This window comes from Bufo gargarizans, chromosome 1, assembly GCF_014858855.1.
Source record: "Bufo gargarizans isolate SCDJY-AF-19 chromosome 1, ASM1485885v1, whole genome shotgun sequence".
Classification (NCBI taxonomy): Eukaryota; Metazoa; Chordata; class Amphibia; order Anura; family Bufonidae; genus Bufo; species Bufo gargarizans.
The window spans coordinates 573,516,290-573,533,294 of NC_058080.1; the positions used below are offsets into that span (position 1 = coordinate 573,516,290).

Consider the following 17,005-nt stretch of genomic DNA (forward strand, 5'->3'; position numbering starts at 1 on the left):
CGGGGACTGGAAAATGGAGCCATTGAGCGAGGACTAGAAACAGGCTCGGACTGGCCCACAGGGGAATCCCCCGGTGGGCCCCTAGTCTTCCACCCCCTGCACAAGTGGCACATAACACAGTAGATTTACTGCTCTACAAACATGTATTAAATGCAGAGCACCTCAACCAGCCTATGTTCATATAAAAAAAACTTGCTAAAATATTTATTATATTTGAATGCATCTGTACGGTGGGCCCCCAAAATAAATTATACTGGTGGGCCCTAGGTATCCCAGTCCGACACTGACTAGAAACATGACCCGGAATGGTGGGTTTGTCAAAAGGAGAGTTCTTTTTTATGTTTTAAACACTGTCCAGCCAACTGCTCATCTTTAATGGATATTGGATAACCCCTTAAAGGGATTCTGTCACCTCTCATAACACAAATTCAGATTTTAAACCAGTCATGCTCCACAGATTACCTTGAATCGGCTTTGCTGTTCTACACTGTAATCAGTCCAGTAGTTTTGCTGAAAAACAACTTTTATAATTATGCTAATTAATCCTAAAGGTGCCCAGTAACGCCCCCCTGCAGTGCCCAAAACGCCTTCCTCCTGAATCCCTAACCGCCCACATCGTCTCATCCCTCTCCTCCCCCTCCCTGACGGCCAAGCGAAGTCTCGCGCAGATGCAGTACCCACTGAGGGCTGCGCCAGTGCGATTTGCTGGAGACTGAGGGAAGAGCGAGCATCGGACGTCACTGGGCTCGCATGCCCAGTGACAATGATGAAGCTCCTGACCTACTGGACGGATTACAGCATAGAACAGCAAAGCCGATTCAAGGTAATCTGTGGAGCATGACTGGTTTAAAATCTGAATTTGTGTTATGAGAGGTGACGGAATCCCTTTAAACCATGTCCGTTTCCCCGAACGTTTTGAAACTGTAAATTTAAAAAAAGTGGCAAAACAAATTACCTTGCTTAATGTGTCTGCTTATATTTCTTTAAACTTTCCTTTTTCTTATTCTGGGATGACATTTGGGGGCTTTGGAACCAATAACCAGGTTGCCATAGATTTTATGTACTCTAGTTACATTGGTTTCTACAGACAATGGTCGTATCGGAACCAATTAGTATTGTGACTTCAGGGGCCACTGTATTAGGTGCATGCTACTACCTCATCTTTAAGACAAGTTGGCACATTTATCTTTAAATCTCACCCAAATGTATTTTACTACGTTGGATGGGAAATAAACAGGAAATAAACTATACTATATTTCTGTCTTTAACTACAACCAGCTAACATTTCTATAGATCTCAGGCTAAGGTTCTGCTGCAACATATTGTAACAGGACTGATGATTTTATTTGTTTAACTATTGAACTACAGCTGCAGTCTAATGAATGCATTCATTAAGTTTAATTAAAAAGCAAAAATATATAGACACCCTCTGGTAACCGGGTATCCAAAATACATAACAGGACAAGATGTTGCCCAGCTACCACCGTGATTTGGTAAAAAAAGTTATTAAATACGATAGGTGAAAATTCCAAGGGCGTTAATGACAGTAGTTGGAGGTTGGGGAATTGGAAAGAGGGTAGGGTACCTTCCTGTGGGTACTGGGGATGGTTCTCTCCCTGTACCCGCCCTACAGTAGTCCTCTGCCCAGGGATGAGCCCTAATGGTGGGATCACCCTGTCCCCGTGCCTATCCTGTCTTGCCCTGTACAATAGGAATTTTTTTATTATCACACTTATTGATGACAGATTTTACCCAGACGCGTTTCCCCACTTATGGTTCCTCAGGGGGTCGGTTAGAAAATGATAATTATTAAGAGTAACATCATGGATCAACAGAAAACAGGATAATAAACCAGATAAATTATATATAGTTACTGTGTCCTGGTAGATGCCATGGGGCAGGCCATATAGGGGGAGAGGAGAGGAACACTCACTCTAATTCTCCTGATGAAGAGAGATGTCACAGGTGAGGTGCCTCCCTGATGTCCGGACTGCCGCCTGCCAAGTTTGATGGGGCAGTGAGGCATCCCTGTGCTTGTTCAGTTTTAAGCAGTGTGCAGGCGCGCATTTCCACCACCGGGAGACGAACATCCGGTCTGTGGAACGCACGCGATGCGCAACTTCCGGTTTGCTGGAACGCAAGGCTCGCTTCCGGTCTGCTGAACCGCAGACGTCATTTCCGGTTTAGCGATGCTCAGGCGTTCAAGCTCCTTTACTGGATGATTAAGATGAGGGTAAGGTGCATTAAGGTTTGGCACCAGATTACCCTCATCAAATAAGTTTATTGAATTGTTCTCAAGCACAGGGGTCCTGAAAAAGGGGGGGGGGAGAAAAAGGGGGCCCTTTTGGGGAGTAATTTGATCTAATATATTTAAATTTAACACAATACAGTAGCTGCATGACCATATTCTCGATATGTAATTTAAGTGGAGCCACATGGTTGTATTTATCGACCCCTCGCTTACCCCTATTAAATAAGGCTTTAATTTAGCAGGACATCATTACTTCAAGGTTGTAGCTTCTCTGTGCAGGTGATGCGTAGTACAAGATTAACGTTCTCACCTGATCAGAGCAAAGGAGTATATTCAGATAAATCACAATATTTTAGATGGGTGGAGCATGATAAAGCTCCAGCCCTTATGATATAGGTCATTGAGTACATTGTGTACTCATGACCAGTTCAGACCGTATTATATATTCAAGGAAGATAGAGGTGGACACGGAGAGCGGAGATTCCAGGACTATCTTAATTTCCTAGATCATTTCCAAAAAATTGGTGTAGGGGGTATGAAAACCGTTACAAAAAACAGGTGGTCACTGGTTCATTGAGGCCAATAGGGGCTTGGGACCGGCATCTGTAAATCCACTCCGCTTCTTTCCGCAGAATCTTGTTGTCCCAGTCCCCTTTTCTTGGGGACAGGGGTACAAGTTCCAATGCCGAGAAGCTAAATGAACGGGGGTCCCCTGAGTGATATTCGTGTACGTGACTCGCCACTGGTGTAATTCTATTGTTCTCAATATCATTTATATGTTCCCCCACCCTTTTTCTTAGTTCCCTGAAGGTCTTACCAATATAATCTTTAGGGCAGGGGCAATGACATATATAAATTACCCCTTTGCTCTTGCAATTAATAAAATCCCGGATGGTGAACACCTTTTGGGTAGCCTAACATGTGATCGTCTTGCCTGTGGAGATGAACGGGCATATTTTACAGGTCCCACATTTGAACATGCCAATGGGACGGCGATCAAGCCATGTTCCCGGTGGGGATGGGGGCAGGTAGTGGCTGTGTACAAGTCTATCTCTGAGGCTCTGGCCCCTTCAGTAAGTTATGCTTGGATAAGGTGAGATGCTCTTAGCGACACTTGTGTCCATCTGTAGGATTGGCCAATACTTATTAAGGATAGTTCTTACTTCATTATTGGCCATATCAAATGTGGAGATGAGACGTGTCTCTGTCCCGCTATCTTCCCCATGTCTTTTGGGGATAAGTAGCGTTTCCCTGTCCGTAGCCAAGGCCTTCTGAAACGCATTTCTTAGTGTTGTCTTTGGATACCCCCTGTCTGTCATTCTTCTGTACAGTTTTCTTGATTCACAGTGAAAGTTGGTTAAGACCGAACAATTCCTGCGAATCCTCAGATCACTCAATCTCATGAAAATCTTGTTAGAGGAAGAAAAGGGCCTATTTGACAGGACATCTGAAAAACTTAATATCCTTAAGGAATCGGTTCTTAGGTTCGGAACAGACCCTGACTTCAAAAGAAGAGAATCCTCACTCCAAACCTCTGTGGAACGGTTCCAAAATCTTATCAAAGAATGAAAACACAGACAGTTTGTGAAAGATTTGAGTGATTTCTGGGAGAATAGGGCATACCAAGTGGTAAAAAGGGGAAACGGTCCATCTGCATCAGAGGTCTCTTCCTCGGATATCGACTTCTCAGAAAACGAGTCCACTGGGAAAGGCGATAAAGGTGGTAATAAAAAGGGCCCGGTATCTCAAAATAAAAAAACTAAGGAACAAATGGAGGAGATGGGGAAGGGAAACAAACAACCCACGAGGCGGCGGCTACCAGGAAACTACTATATGCTCAGAACCATCATCCTCGTCTGGGGCATCTGGTTTGACGACTGCACTCACATCTTCCACCCCCCGCTGTCCCCTCCGCACCATCTACATTGCTTCCTTTTTTAGGACAGGGACAACCACCCTACCAACTACGGGACAGAATCAAGTGAGTACTATGATCCAAAACAGTGAAGATCTACAGATTATCAACCTGTCCACGCGGGATTTAAATACCGCAGAGATCTTGGTACTGAAAAAAGGACTCTCATTTGTCCCCACAACCGAGTTTAGGATCTTCACTTGGATCAAAGATCTTGATCTATTCTGTAGGAAACTCAGATGGAGAAAATACTTTGATATTTCTAACCAATCATATGATAGATTGGGGTTACAGGACTGCGACCTGGCAGACCTTGCAATCCTAATGGACCTTTGGGAGGAGGGTTCTAAAAAACCAGGAGAAGGCCCCTTCACAAAACTTTGCCCAAAAAGTAGAAAAATGCCCCCACCACTTAACTACGAGCACATTGATATTTTTCAACGACTGGTTACCACGGAATTGGAAAAAATAAAGATGTCCCCCTCACATCGTAGAAACCTGACTAGAGGAGAATTTGAGGCCTTGAGGACACTGGAAAAGGATAACGCCATTGTCATCAAGCCCTCTGACAAAGGGGGAAACCTGGTAATCATGAATCACGACATGTATAAAAAAAAAATGTGTATGGATCTCCTGAGGGACAAAAGTGGATATCAGATTTTGCCTGGTGACCCCACGGATGTATATCTAACTGAACTCCGACAAATCCTAGAGACAGGATTGGAGCATAGAGTCATCGGCAAATCAGAGTACCACTTTTTATTACCAAACACACCGCAGATAGCAACCTTTTATGGACTTCCTAAGGTCCATAAAGGGACGACCCCTCTAAAAGGTCGACCCATAGTATCTGGTGTGAACTCCATCACACAAAACTGCGGTTTATACCTTGACCAGGTACTGAAAGAATTTGTGATGTCCCTAGCGTCATACACACGGGACACCATGGATTTTCAGAAAAAAACTGAGTCCCTGGGTATTGAACCCTCCTGCTTACTAGCCAGCATTGATGTTGAGTTCCTATATAGTAGTATCCCACATGATAAGGGCCTCCTCGCGGTCACATACTACCTAGGCACTAGAGGTAATCACTACCAGGACCATAACCAGTTCATCTTAACTCTACTTGACTTCATCCTAAGGCACAATTTTTTCCTTTTCAGTGGGCGGTTCTACCACCAGCTCAGGGGGACGGCTATGGGGTGCCCGTGTGCCCCCACGTATGCCAATCTCTTCCTGGGCTGGTGGGAAGACAACATTGTATTTCCGGGCCACCATACTTGGTGGAGCGAGAAGGTAGCCTTCTGGACGGGATTTATAGATGACATCTTTGTGCTTTGGAATGGGAGTAGGAGGGAATTTGCCGACTTTATCAGTGTCTTGAACATCAACGACATAGGTCTCAAATTCACGTCTGAGATACAGGAAGACTGCATCAATTTCTTGGATGTGACAATACGCAAACAGGGTGACAAACTAATCAGTACAATTTTCAGAAAGTCAACAGCAACAAATTCTATAATACATTGGGGAAGCCACCACCTCACCGCACAAAAAAGAGGTATCCCGAGGGGCCAATATCTGAGGATTCGCAGGAATTGTTCGGTCTTAACCGACTTTCACTGTGAATCAAGAAAACTGTACAGAAGAATGACAGACAGGGGGTATCCAAAGACAACACTAAGAAATGCGTTTCAGAAGGCCTTGGCTACGGACAGGGAAACGCTACTTATCCCCAAAAGACATGGGGAAGATAGCGGGACAGAGACACGTCTCATCTCCACATTTGATATGGCCAATAATGAAGTAAGAACTATCCTTAATAAGTATTGGCCAATCCTACAGATGGACACAAGTGTCGCTAAGAGCATCTCACCTTATCCAAGCATAACTTACCGAAGGGGCCAGAGCCTCAGAGATAGACTTGTACACAGCCACTACCTCCCCCCATTCCCACCGGGAACATGGCTTGATCGCCGTCCCATTGGCATGTTCAAATGTGGGACCTGTAAAATATGCCCGTTCATCTCCACAGGCAAGACGATCACATGTTAGGCTACCCAAAAGGTGTTCACCAATTGCAAGAGCAAAGGGGTAATTTATATATGTCATTGCCCCTGCCCTAAAGATTATATTGGTAAGACCTTCAGGGAACTAAGAAAAAGGGTGGGGGAACATATAAATGATATTAAGAACAATAGAATTACACCAGTGGCGAGTCACGTACACGAATATCACTCAGGGGACCCCCGTTCATTTAGCTTCTCCTTTGCTCTGATCAGGTGAGAACGTTAATCTTGTACTACGCATCACCTGCACAGAGAAGCTACAACCTAGAAGTAATGATGTCCTGCTAAATTAAAGCCTTATTTAATAGGGGTAAGCGAGGGGATGATAAATACAACCATGAGGCTCCACTTAAATTACATATCGAGAATATGGTCATGCAGCTACTGTATTGTGTTAAATTTAAATATATTAGATCAAATTACTCCCCAAAAGGGCCCCCTTTTTCTCCCCCCCCCCCCTTTTTTTCAGGACCCCTGTGCTTGAGAACAATTCAATAAACTTATTTGATGAGGGTAATCTGGTGCCAAACCTTAATGCACCTTACCCACATCTTAATCATCCAGTAAAGGAGCTTGAACGCCTGAGCATCGCTAAACCGGAAATGATGTCTGCGGTTCAGCAGACCGGAAGCGAGCCTTGCGTTCCAGCAAACCGGAAGTCGCGGATCGCGTGCGTTCCACAGACCGGATGTTCGGCTCCCGGTGTTGGAAATGCGCGCCTGCACACTGCTTAAAACTGAAGCACAGGGATGCCTCACTGCCCCATCAAACTTGGCAGGCGGCAGTCCGGACATCAGGGAGGCACCTCACCTGTGACATCTCTCTTCATCAGGAGAATTGGAGTGAGTGTTCCTCTCCTCTCCCCCTATATGGCCTGCCCCATGGCATCTACCAGGACACAGTAACTATATATAATTTATCTGGTTTATTATCCTGTTTTCTGTTGATCCATGATGTTACTCTTAATATCTTAATTATCATTTTCTAACCGACCCCCTGAGGAACCATCAGTGGGGAAACGCGTTGGGGTAAAATCTGTCATCAATAAGTGTGATGATAAAAAAAATTCCTATTGTACAGGGCTGTACAGGGCAAGACAGGATAGGCACGGGGACAGGGTGATCCCACCATTAGGGCTCATCCCTGGGCAGAGGACTACTGTAGGGTGGGTACAGGGAGAGAACCATCCCCAGTACCCACAGGAAGGTACCCTACCCTCTATCCAATTCCCCAACCTCCAACTACTGTCATTAACGCCCTTGGAATTTTCACCTATCGTATTTAATAACTTTCTTTACCAAATCACGGTGGTAGCTGGGCAACATCTTGTCCTGTTATGTATTTTGGATACCCGGTTACCAGAGGGTGTCTATATATTTTTGCTTTTTAATTAAACTTAATAAAAGCTATATTTTAAAGGGTCCATTCCCCAGGCTAATATTCACTTACACGGACACCTATACTATTATTTATATTTAATTCCTTGAAGAATTTTTAATGAATGCATTCAGTTGAACGCAATTATTTGGACTGCAGCTGTCATTCAATAGTTACAATCAACTAGTTGTGCTACAAAACGTTAACCTATGTATGTGTAGAAGGGTGGATGGATTGAGTAGGGGGAACAGATTTAGATGCAGTGTTCCAGAGCTAAAAGCGCAGAGATCAAGCTCCAGGTGAGGTAGGAGGTATGCATCACAAGAACTGAGAAAGCATCCTTTTCAATGAAACGGCATCATTGAAGTATTGTACCTTCTGAAACAGGAGAAAAGCTCAATAACATTTTTTCCTCCCTAAAGACAATCGGTTTCCTAATGCCCTATTAGGACATAGCTTGGTAGTCCTGTCTATGAGCCACAGAGGATGTTCACTGCTAGAGCATCCCTCAGTCAGGACTCAGGAGGACTCCGCACAACCAAGTACTCGCAGTTAGATAAAAACACAGCGAGTGCACAGGTTAACTGTAAATTGTAATGCATTAGTAATAAATGTAGGTTGTGTTGTAAATCTGGTAAATTATGCTCAGTCATAATTCAGTGTGTAACTGTAATTATTGTGCTGCATTCATTATAGTTTGGCCTTACACCATTTTCTTGTATTTCTGAATACTGTACAATGGTCACCACATTAATGTCTGGGAAAGCAAGAAAACAATACTTAAAAATAAATATCTAAAAAAACAACATGTCCCAGCATGTAGGAATAAAAGCAAAGCGATACATTGGAAAGGCACAAAGTTTACACACAAAAGAAAACTTGTGGACCAGCAATAAATACTATTTGGCACATTTGTGTGGAAGAAAGCATCTTGAGGCTTTAAAAATGTTTCAATTAACCTTTATTTCTGACTCTCGCTTCACTTGATCCGTCTGAAACTCCAGCTGTTCCTTGATACGTGCCACTTCCTCTTGGTTCTGCTGAGACACCGTGAGCTGCTTGGCAGTGTCAGCATTCTGTGGAAAATGGAAGGATGATGCAGTTAAGTGCAATATAATTAATTGGCAGCATTAAACAGTCTATTCAACACCAACAGCCATGCAAAATTTACTTCTACATCTGAAAGGGTGTCGGTCAGCAGTGTCTGCAGCGATCCGGAAGGCAGGGACACCTGGGCACTGTCCCTGCCTTCTCTCTGGGTTGCCCTGCTGTCACTGACAGCGGGCAACCCGATCAGCAGCTGCACGATTAGCGTGCAGCTGCTATTTCTGAAAGCACTGTTGGCAGTGCTAGGTGCATGCTTGCTAAGCTATTATCAGGATTAGGGTAAATATGAACATTTATTCTGTTTCTGCAAGTGCACTTCACAAACCCTTCCCCATGAGTAACAGCTGCAGCAACCAAATAGGAGACCACTAGCAGAATAAAAGTTCATATTCACCTACCATATTCACACTAGGGGACCATAGCAAAACGTAGGTTTGTCCTGCTCACCTTTTACCCTAATGTCTCACTGTGAGCAGCTTTGCATGGTCAAAATTGTTGACAGACTCTCTTTAAAGCAGATCTACTATTTCCTGAATTATCCTGAAGGTGGTTAAGGATAGAGAAGATGAGGAGATTGCCATATACGGATTTCTAGGATTTAAAGGGGTTGTCCAAGTTATATTTATTGATGACCCATCCTCAGGATAGGTCATCAATATCAGATCGGCAGGGGTCCGACACCCGGCACCCCCTCTGATCAGCTGTTTGAAGAGAAGGCGTGCGTGGTGTCAGCGCTGCCTCCTCTTCACTGTTTACCTTTTAGCCGTTGCATCTGCAGTGGTGACCAGGTGTAATTACACCCAAGCAGTCCCATTCATTTCAATAGGAAGGCTTGGGTGTAATTACACCTGCTCACCACTGCAGATGCAACGGCTAGAAGGTAAACAGTGAAGAGGAGGCAGCGCTGACACCGCGCACGCCTTCTCTTCAAACAGCTGATCGGAGGGGGTGTCGGGGGTCGGACCCCCACTGATCTGATATTGATGACCTATCCTGAGGATAGGTCATCAATAAATATAACTTGGACAACCCCTTTAATGTAGTGTTTTATGTAAAAGACTGCCATTCTAATCTCCCTCCTGGCCCCAGCTTTAAAGACCATAGAGAGCAATAGATGTCCACTCAGTCAAACACTGGCTGATAAAGATCACCCCTGCAGCCAGTGACTGGCTTAGCAGGCCGCTACAACAGGAAATAATCTTCAACAGATCTCTTCTGGGAATAGGTTCTTCTCAGATTCTCCTAGAGATTGTCCCATATTGAGACCTGACAAACACATGATGAAGGCTTAACTATGTCAAAAAGCTGTTTTTCATGGAGTTGAGTCAACTTGTGAGAATAAAACTCCATGTTAACCACTTCCCATCTGGGCCATTTGCCCCCTTCCTGACCAGGCCTAATTTTGCAAAACTGACATATCTCACTTCATGTGGTAATAACTTTGGAACGCCTTTATTTATCCAAGTCATTCAGAGATTGTTTTCTCGTGACACATTGTACTTCATGATAGTCATAAATTTGAGTCAAAATATTTCACCTTTATTTATGAAAACATCCCAAATTTACCCAAAAATTTGAAAAATTCGCAATTTTCTAAATTTCTATTTCTCTGCTTTTAAAACAGAAAGTGATACCTCATAAAATATTTATTATTTAACATTCCCCATATGTCTACTTTATGTTGGCATCATTTTGGAAATGTCATTTTATTTTTTTAGGACGTTAGAAGGCTTAGAAGTTTAGAAGAAATTCTTCAAATTTTTAAGAAAGTTGGCAAAACCCACTTTTTAAGGACCAGTTCAGGTCTGAAGTCACTTTGTGGGGCCTACATAGTGGATACCCCCATAAATGACCCCATTGTAGAAACTACACCCCTCAAGTTACTCAAAACTGATTTTACAAACATTGTTAACCCTTTATGCGTTCCACAAGAATTCAAGGAAAATGGAGATCAAATTTTTAAATTTCACTTTTTGGGCAGATTTTCCATTTTAATCCAATTTTTTCTTTAACACATCGATGGTTAACAGCCAAACAAAACTCAATATTTATTACCCAGATTCTGCGGTTTACAGAAACACCCCACATGTGGTCATAAACTGCTGTATGGGCACACGGCAGGGCGCAGAAGAAAAGGAACTCCACATGGTTTTTAGATGCCATGTCCCATTTGAAGCCCCCTGATGCACCCTTACAGTAGAAACTCCCAAGAAGTGACCCCATTTTGGAAATTAGGGGATAAGGTGCCAGTTTTATTAGTACTATTTTTGGGTACATATGATTTTTTGATCATTCATTATAACACTTTATGGGGCAAGGTGACCAAAAAATTGGTTGTTTTAGCACAGTTTCTATTTATTTATTTTTACAGCGTTCACCTGAGGGGTTCAGTCAAGTGACATTTTTATAGAGCAGATTGTTACGGACGTGGCGATACCTAATATGTATACTTTTTCTCATTTATTAAAGTTTTACACAATAATAGCATTTTTGAAACAAAAAAATTATGTTTTAATGTGTCCATGTTCTGATAGCTATAGTTTTTTTTTATTTTTTGAGAGATTTTCTTATGTAGGGGCTCATTTTTTGTGGGATGAGGTGACTGTTTTATTGGTACCATTTTGTGGGACATACGCGTTTTTGATCACTTGGTGTTGCACCTTTTGTGATGCAAGGTGACAAAAATTGCTTGTTTTGACAGTTTTTATTTTTATTTTTTTACGGTGTTCATCTGAGGGGTTAGCTCATGTGATATTTTTATAGAGCTGTTTTTTACGGACGTGGCAATACCAAATATGTCTATTTTATTTTTTCAATTTTTAATTATTTTTTTTTCCTTACTTGGGGACCTTTTTTTTTTTTTTACATGTGAAATTTTTTATTTTATTTTTTTCAACCCTTTATTTTTTTTTACACTTTTCGTCCCCCATAAGGTCATACAAGACCTCTGGGGGACATTTGCTTCACTTTTTCTTTTTTTTTCACTGTTGATTTCTCCTGTAACTGGGGCTGACATAGTAGCCCCAGTTACAGAAGAAATGCACCCCCCAGAGAGGCTGTACAGCGTGATTCTGCGCTGTACAGCCTCAGAGCAGGGCTGATCGAGGTCTCTGTAAGACCTCACACAGCTCCTGCACGCTGCGGTCCCGGCGGTCACATGACCGCCGGGCCGGAACAGGAAGCGCACGGCGCTTCCTGCTCTGCAGACACAGCGCTCGGAGAGCGCTGTGTCTGCAGCGATCCGGAAGGCAGGGACACCTGGGCACTGTCCCTGCCTTCTCTCTGGGTTGCCCTGCTGTCACTGACAGCGGGCAACCCGATCAGCAGCTGCACGATTAGCGTGCAGCTGCTATTTCTAAAAAGGACGTTTTAAAACGTGCTTTCAGAAATAGAGGTCCACCTATTTGGGCGGACTTAAAGCGGTTAAGCAAGACAAATGCATACAATGTGCTGTTATTTCTATTTGGTTCAGCAGGCAGTTCTGCTCTTGTGGTATGTCAAGCACGGCTCAGGAAGCAGAGACTAGTGGGACCATGTAAGCATCGGACTGGCTGCAGCAGAATAATCTGTGATGTGAGTAAAGCTTCAAAAAGGGAATGGAAAACATGGAGAGGAAGAGCTAACCTTTATTGTTTTTCTACATGTAAAAAAAACATGATAATTAGTGCCGTTATAACTGAAAAATTGCGACTAGTTTTAAGTCACCACCATATGGACAAAAGAAATATCAGCATTTCATTTTAAGCATGTGCACATGCAGAAGCTCCATAAATTTTAATTGCCTTAGAAGTTAAGACTTCCGCCTTACATGGATATTGCTAGAGGCCACAAAAACAAACCTCCCAGAGACGCACCCTATGTGGTGCACTGACTTAAGCTGCAGTACTAGTGAAGGATGTCTGAAGATCATCGACCCCCAACTGAATTACTATAAAAAGACTGATTTAAAGGAAACCTGTCAGCGGGATTTTGGGTAGAGAGCTGAGGACATGGGTTGCTAGATGGCCACTAGCACATCAACAATACCCAGTCCCCATAGCTCTGTGTGCTTTTATTGTGTAAAAAACCCTGATTTGATACATATGCAAATTACCTGCGATGAGTCCTGTACGCGAGGCGAGTCAGGGACAGGACTCATCTCAGGTTAATTTGCATACGTATCAAATGGCTTTTTTTACACAATAAAAGCACACAGAGCTATGGGGTCTGGATATTGCGGATCTGCTAGCGGCCATTTAGCAACCTGTGTTTTCAGCTCTATACACAAAATCCTGGTGACAGGTCCCTTTAAAGACATATTGGAATAAATTACCTTTCTCAGAAGTCCAGCATGAACATTGATGAGCTCATTGTGTTTTTCCTTCAGTTTATTGTACCGCAGTTCTGTCGCCTGAACTTTTTCTGAAAGTAGAAGAAGAAAAAAATTAAGTCTAGTGTACACTGTCATCTCCATAGCACTTATACCACATCAATGCAATATAATCTCCAGAAACATCTGCCCAACATTGGTAACAAGTTTTAGTCGAAGGCCGAATGCACACGGACGTGTTTGACAGCCGTGAGCGGTCCATGGAACCACGGGCTGGATTCCTGCTGAGAGCAGGAGCGCACGGCGTCATTGGTTGCTATGATGCCGTGCGCTCCCTGATGCCGCCGCAATACAGTGATACACTGGTATAGATAGATCATACCAGTGTATCACTGTATTGCGGCGGCAGCAGGGAGCGCACGGCGTCATAGCAACCAATGACGCCATGCTCTCCTGCTCTCAGCAGGAATCCAGCCCGTGGTTCCACGGACCGCTAACGACTGTCAAACACGGCCGTGTGCATGAGCCCTAATATAAATGGGTAACCTTTCTTCTTATTGTTTTCACACTACCTGATGATACCAGCAAATACATCTTGATCAGGTTTTCAGATGTAGTTTTGAAGCTAAAACCACGTGTGGATAAAAAAAAACAAAAAAAAACGTAGAACCTGACCTTTGCATTATTTCTCCATCGAGACAGGCCACCAATATAGAAACACTGTACTGGACATCCACTTTAATAATAACTGTTTGCAAACCTTGAAATAACTTGCATCTGCTTGTCAAGTTCAGCCCCGTGGGAGACATTATTAAAAACCTTTGGTATAATTAATGGCTATGAACACCTTTCGAGGCAATTACAAATTTTTGGCTAAAAATATAGATTTTTCAATTGGCCTTTATTAAAAATATTGAGCCGTTCTGTCACAAAGGGTTAAAGGGAGTCTCACCTCCATATGGCCATATACAGTGCTTACATTGCTCTGTAGCACACCTATACAGGATTGTAACGTTACCTTTGTTCTTTTCCTTAGACTTGCACCAGCAGGAAAAACGAAGTTTAATTCATATGCAAATGAGCACTCGCAAGTGCCCAGGGGCGGCGTTCAGTGTGTAAGTGCCCAGGCTGCTCTGCCTTCTTCTCACTTTACTCCTCCCCAGCCGCTTCCTTTGCCCGCCCTCCAAGTCTCCTGCCTCATCGATAGGGCAAAGGCAGAGACTGGGGAGGAGTAAAGTGAAAAGAAGGCAGAGCAGCCTGGGCACCTACACACTGAACTTGCTATTGCTTATTTGCATATGAATTAAACTTCGTTTTGCCTGCTGGTGCAAGTCTAAAGAAAAGAACAAAGGTACCGTTACAATCCTGTATAGGTGTGCTACAGAGCCATGACTCCCTTTAACTGTTTTTCTAGCTGTGTGACTGATACTTTAACTTTGTGCAGGTCATCTTATAAACCTTCTCTCTAAAATACTGAGAGGTCATCAACACTTATAGCTCAGTTCTTATCTTACTGATAAGAATGTGGCTTAAATCATGAGTGTTTAGGAGGTCAGAGAGCAGAGTTAAGGAGTCTGTTAGCTTCTGGTCTGACGTAAAAGACAGAAAATCCAAAGGGTGCTACTACAGCATCTTTGCTCTGTACAGAAAAAAGGAACTCCATATTTTTAATAAAGACCAATTTAAAAAAATATTTTTAGTTTAAAAAGGAGTACAAGGCAATATCATCCCAAAGGTGAACATAGCCTTTAAACGTCTTTGTTTGTCTACGCTTTTCGGAAACAGGCTTGGAGGCGTCACAATTCGCTCCAACAAATCAACCATTCATTTCGCTTTCTAAATTATAAATCTAACAAGACATACTTTCAATTTCCACAAAGACTCCTTCCTTTTTTTCACTGTCCTGCTGCTGTTTCCGTAACCGTTCCAGCTCGTCCCGGAGTTGCTCATTGTCCACCAGGGCTTTCTGCTTCTGTTTGCGCTGTTCCTCCACCTCTGCTTCTAAAGTGTTAATCTGGCCCTTCAGTTGCATGATGTACTTCTGAGCCTTTCACAAGGATATTCAAAACACGTTACTACAGATCATATATGCCAATAAGTAATTTAGGAAATTGAATTAGAAGCTGTCCATTATGAAAAAGGATAATTTAATATTCTATGTTTAAAGATGCTGTCTCCTCAGACATATTACTAGGATATGCCGCCAATGTCAAATAGGAGCAGGTCCTAGAGGTGTGACATAGAAATGGAGTGCGTTAGCAGATAAGAACCATTTGGCCCATCTAGTCTGCCCAATATACTGAATACTATGGATATCCCCTGGCCCTATCTTATATGAAGGATGGCCTTATGCCTAGCCCATGCATGCTTAAACTCCTTCACTGTATTTGCAGCTACCACTTCTGCAGGAAGGCTATTCCATGCATCCACTGCTCTCTCAGTAAAGTAATACTTCCTGATATTACTTTTAAATTAGAGGGGCAAAGGTTTAAAAGTATGTCCTCTTGTAGCAGTTTTTCTTTTAAATATTCTCTCCTCTTTTACCTTGTTGATTCCCTTTATGTATTTTTTTTTTTTTAAACTTGTTTTTTTTTTAAAGATTAACATGCCAGGTGTCAATCAAATAGTAAATGCACAGGGGTTTCTCTTTAAGTATTTAAAAGTTTCTATCATATCCCCTCTGTCTCGTCTTTCTTCCAAGCTATACAAGTTAAGGTCCTTTAATCTTTCCTGGTAAGTTTTATCCTGCAATCCATGTACCAGTTTAGTAGCTCTTCTCTGAACTCTCTCCAAAGTATCAATATCCTTCTGGAGATATGGTCTCCAGTACTGAGCACAATACTCCAAATGAGGTCTCACTAGTGCTCTGTAGAGCGGCATGAGCACCTCCCTCTTTCTACTGGTAATTCCTCTTGCTATACACCCAAGCATTCTGCTAGCATTTCCTGCTGCTCTGTGACATTGTCTGCCTACCTTTAAGTCTTCTGAAATAATGATCCCTAAATCCCTTTCCTCAGATACCGAGGTTAGGACTGTATCACTGATTTTATATTCTGCTCTTGGGTTTTTACGCCCCAGGTGCATTATCTTGCACTTATCAACATTAAACTTTAGTTGCCAGATTTTTGACCATTCCTCTAGTTTTCCTAAATCCTTTTCCATTTGGTGTATCCTTCCAGGAACATCAACCCTGTTACAAATCTTTGTGTCATCAGCAAAAAGACACACCTTACCATCGAGGCCTTCTGCAATTTCGCTGAAAGATATTAAACAATATGGGTCCCAGAACAGATCCCTGAGGTACCCCACTGGTAACAAGACCATGGTCTGAATATACTCCATTGACTACAACCCTCTGTTGTCCCTCAGCCACTGTCTAAACCATTCAACAATATGGTAGTCCAAGCTCAAAGACTGCAATTTATTGATAAGCCTTCTATGTGGGACAGTATCAAAAGCCTTACTAAAGTCTAGATAAGCGATGTCTACTGCACCTCCGCTGTGTGTTATTCTAGTCACCCAATCAAAAATAAAAATCAATAAGATTAGTTTGACATGATCTCCCTGAAGTAACCCCATGCTGTTTTTCATCTTTCAATCCATGGGATTTTAGATGTTCTACAATCCTCTCCTTAAGTATGGTTTCCATTAATTTCCCCACTATTGATGTCAGGCTTACTGGCCTATAGTTGCCAGATTCCTCCCTACTACCTTTCTTGTGAATGGGCACAACATTTGGTAATTTCCAATCTTTTGGGACGACTCCTGTTACCAGTGATTGGTTAAATAAATCTGTTAATGGTTTTGCTAGTTCACCGCTAAGCTCTTTTAATAGCTTTGGGTGTATCCCATCATGCCCCTGTGACTTATTTGTATTCATTTTAGACAGCTGACTTAGAACCTCTTCCTCGGTAAAGACACATGCATTAAAAGATTAATTAGTCTTCCTACCCAACTGAGGTCCTTTTCCTTCATTC

The 17,005-nt window shown here is 42.7% G+C and overlaps 1 protein-coding gene across 1 annotated transcript in view; it reads right to left on the minus strand.

Moving 5' to 3' along the window:
• Window positions 1–17,005, minus strand: part of HIP1R (huntingtin interacting protein 1 related) — a 163,564-nt gene that overhangs the window by 52,358 nt on the left and 94,201 nt on the right. Inside the window, exons 14-16 of the mRNA XM_044275716.1 lie at window positions 14,892–15,075; window positions 13,032–13,120; window positions 8,572–8,688 (exon numbers count right to left, since the gene is read on the minus strand). Coding sequence (XP_044131651.1) covers window positions 8,572–8,688; window positions 13,032–13,120; window positions 14,892–15,075 — 390 coding nt within the window. The remainder of the gene's footprint in view (window positions 1–8,571; window positions 8,689–13,031; window positions 13,121–14,891; window positions 15,076–17,005) is intronic.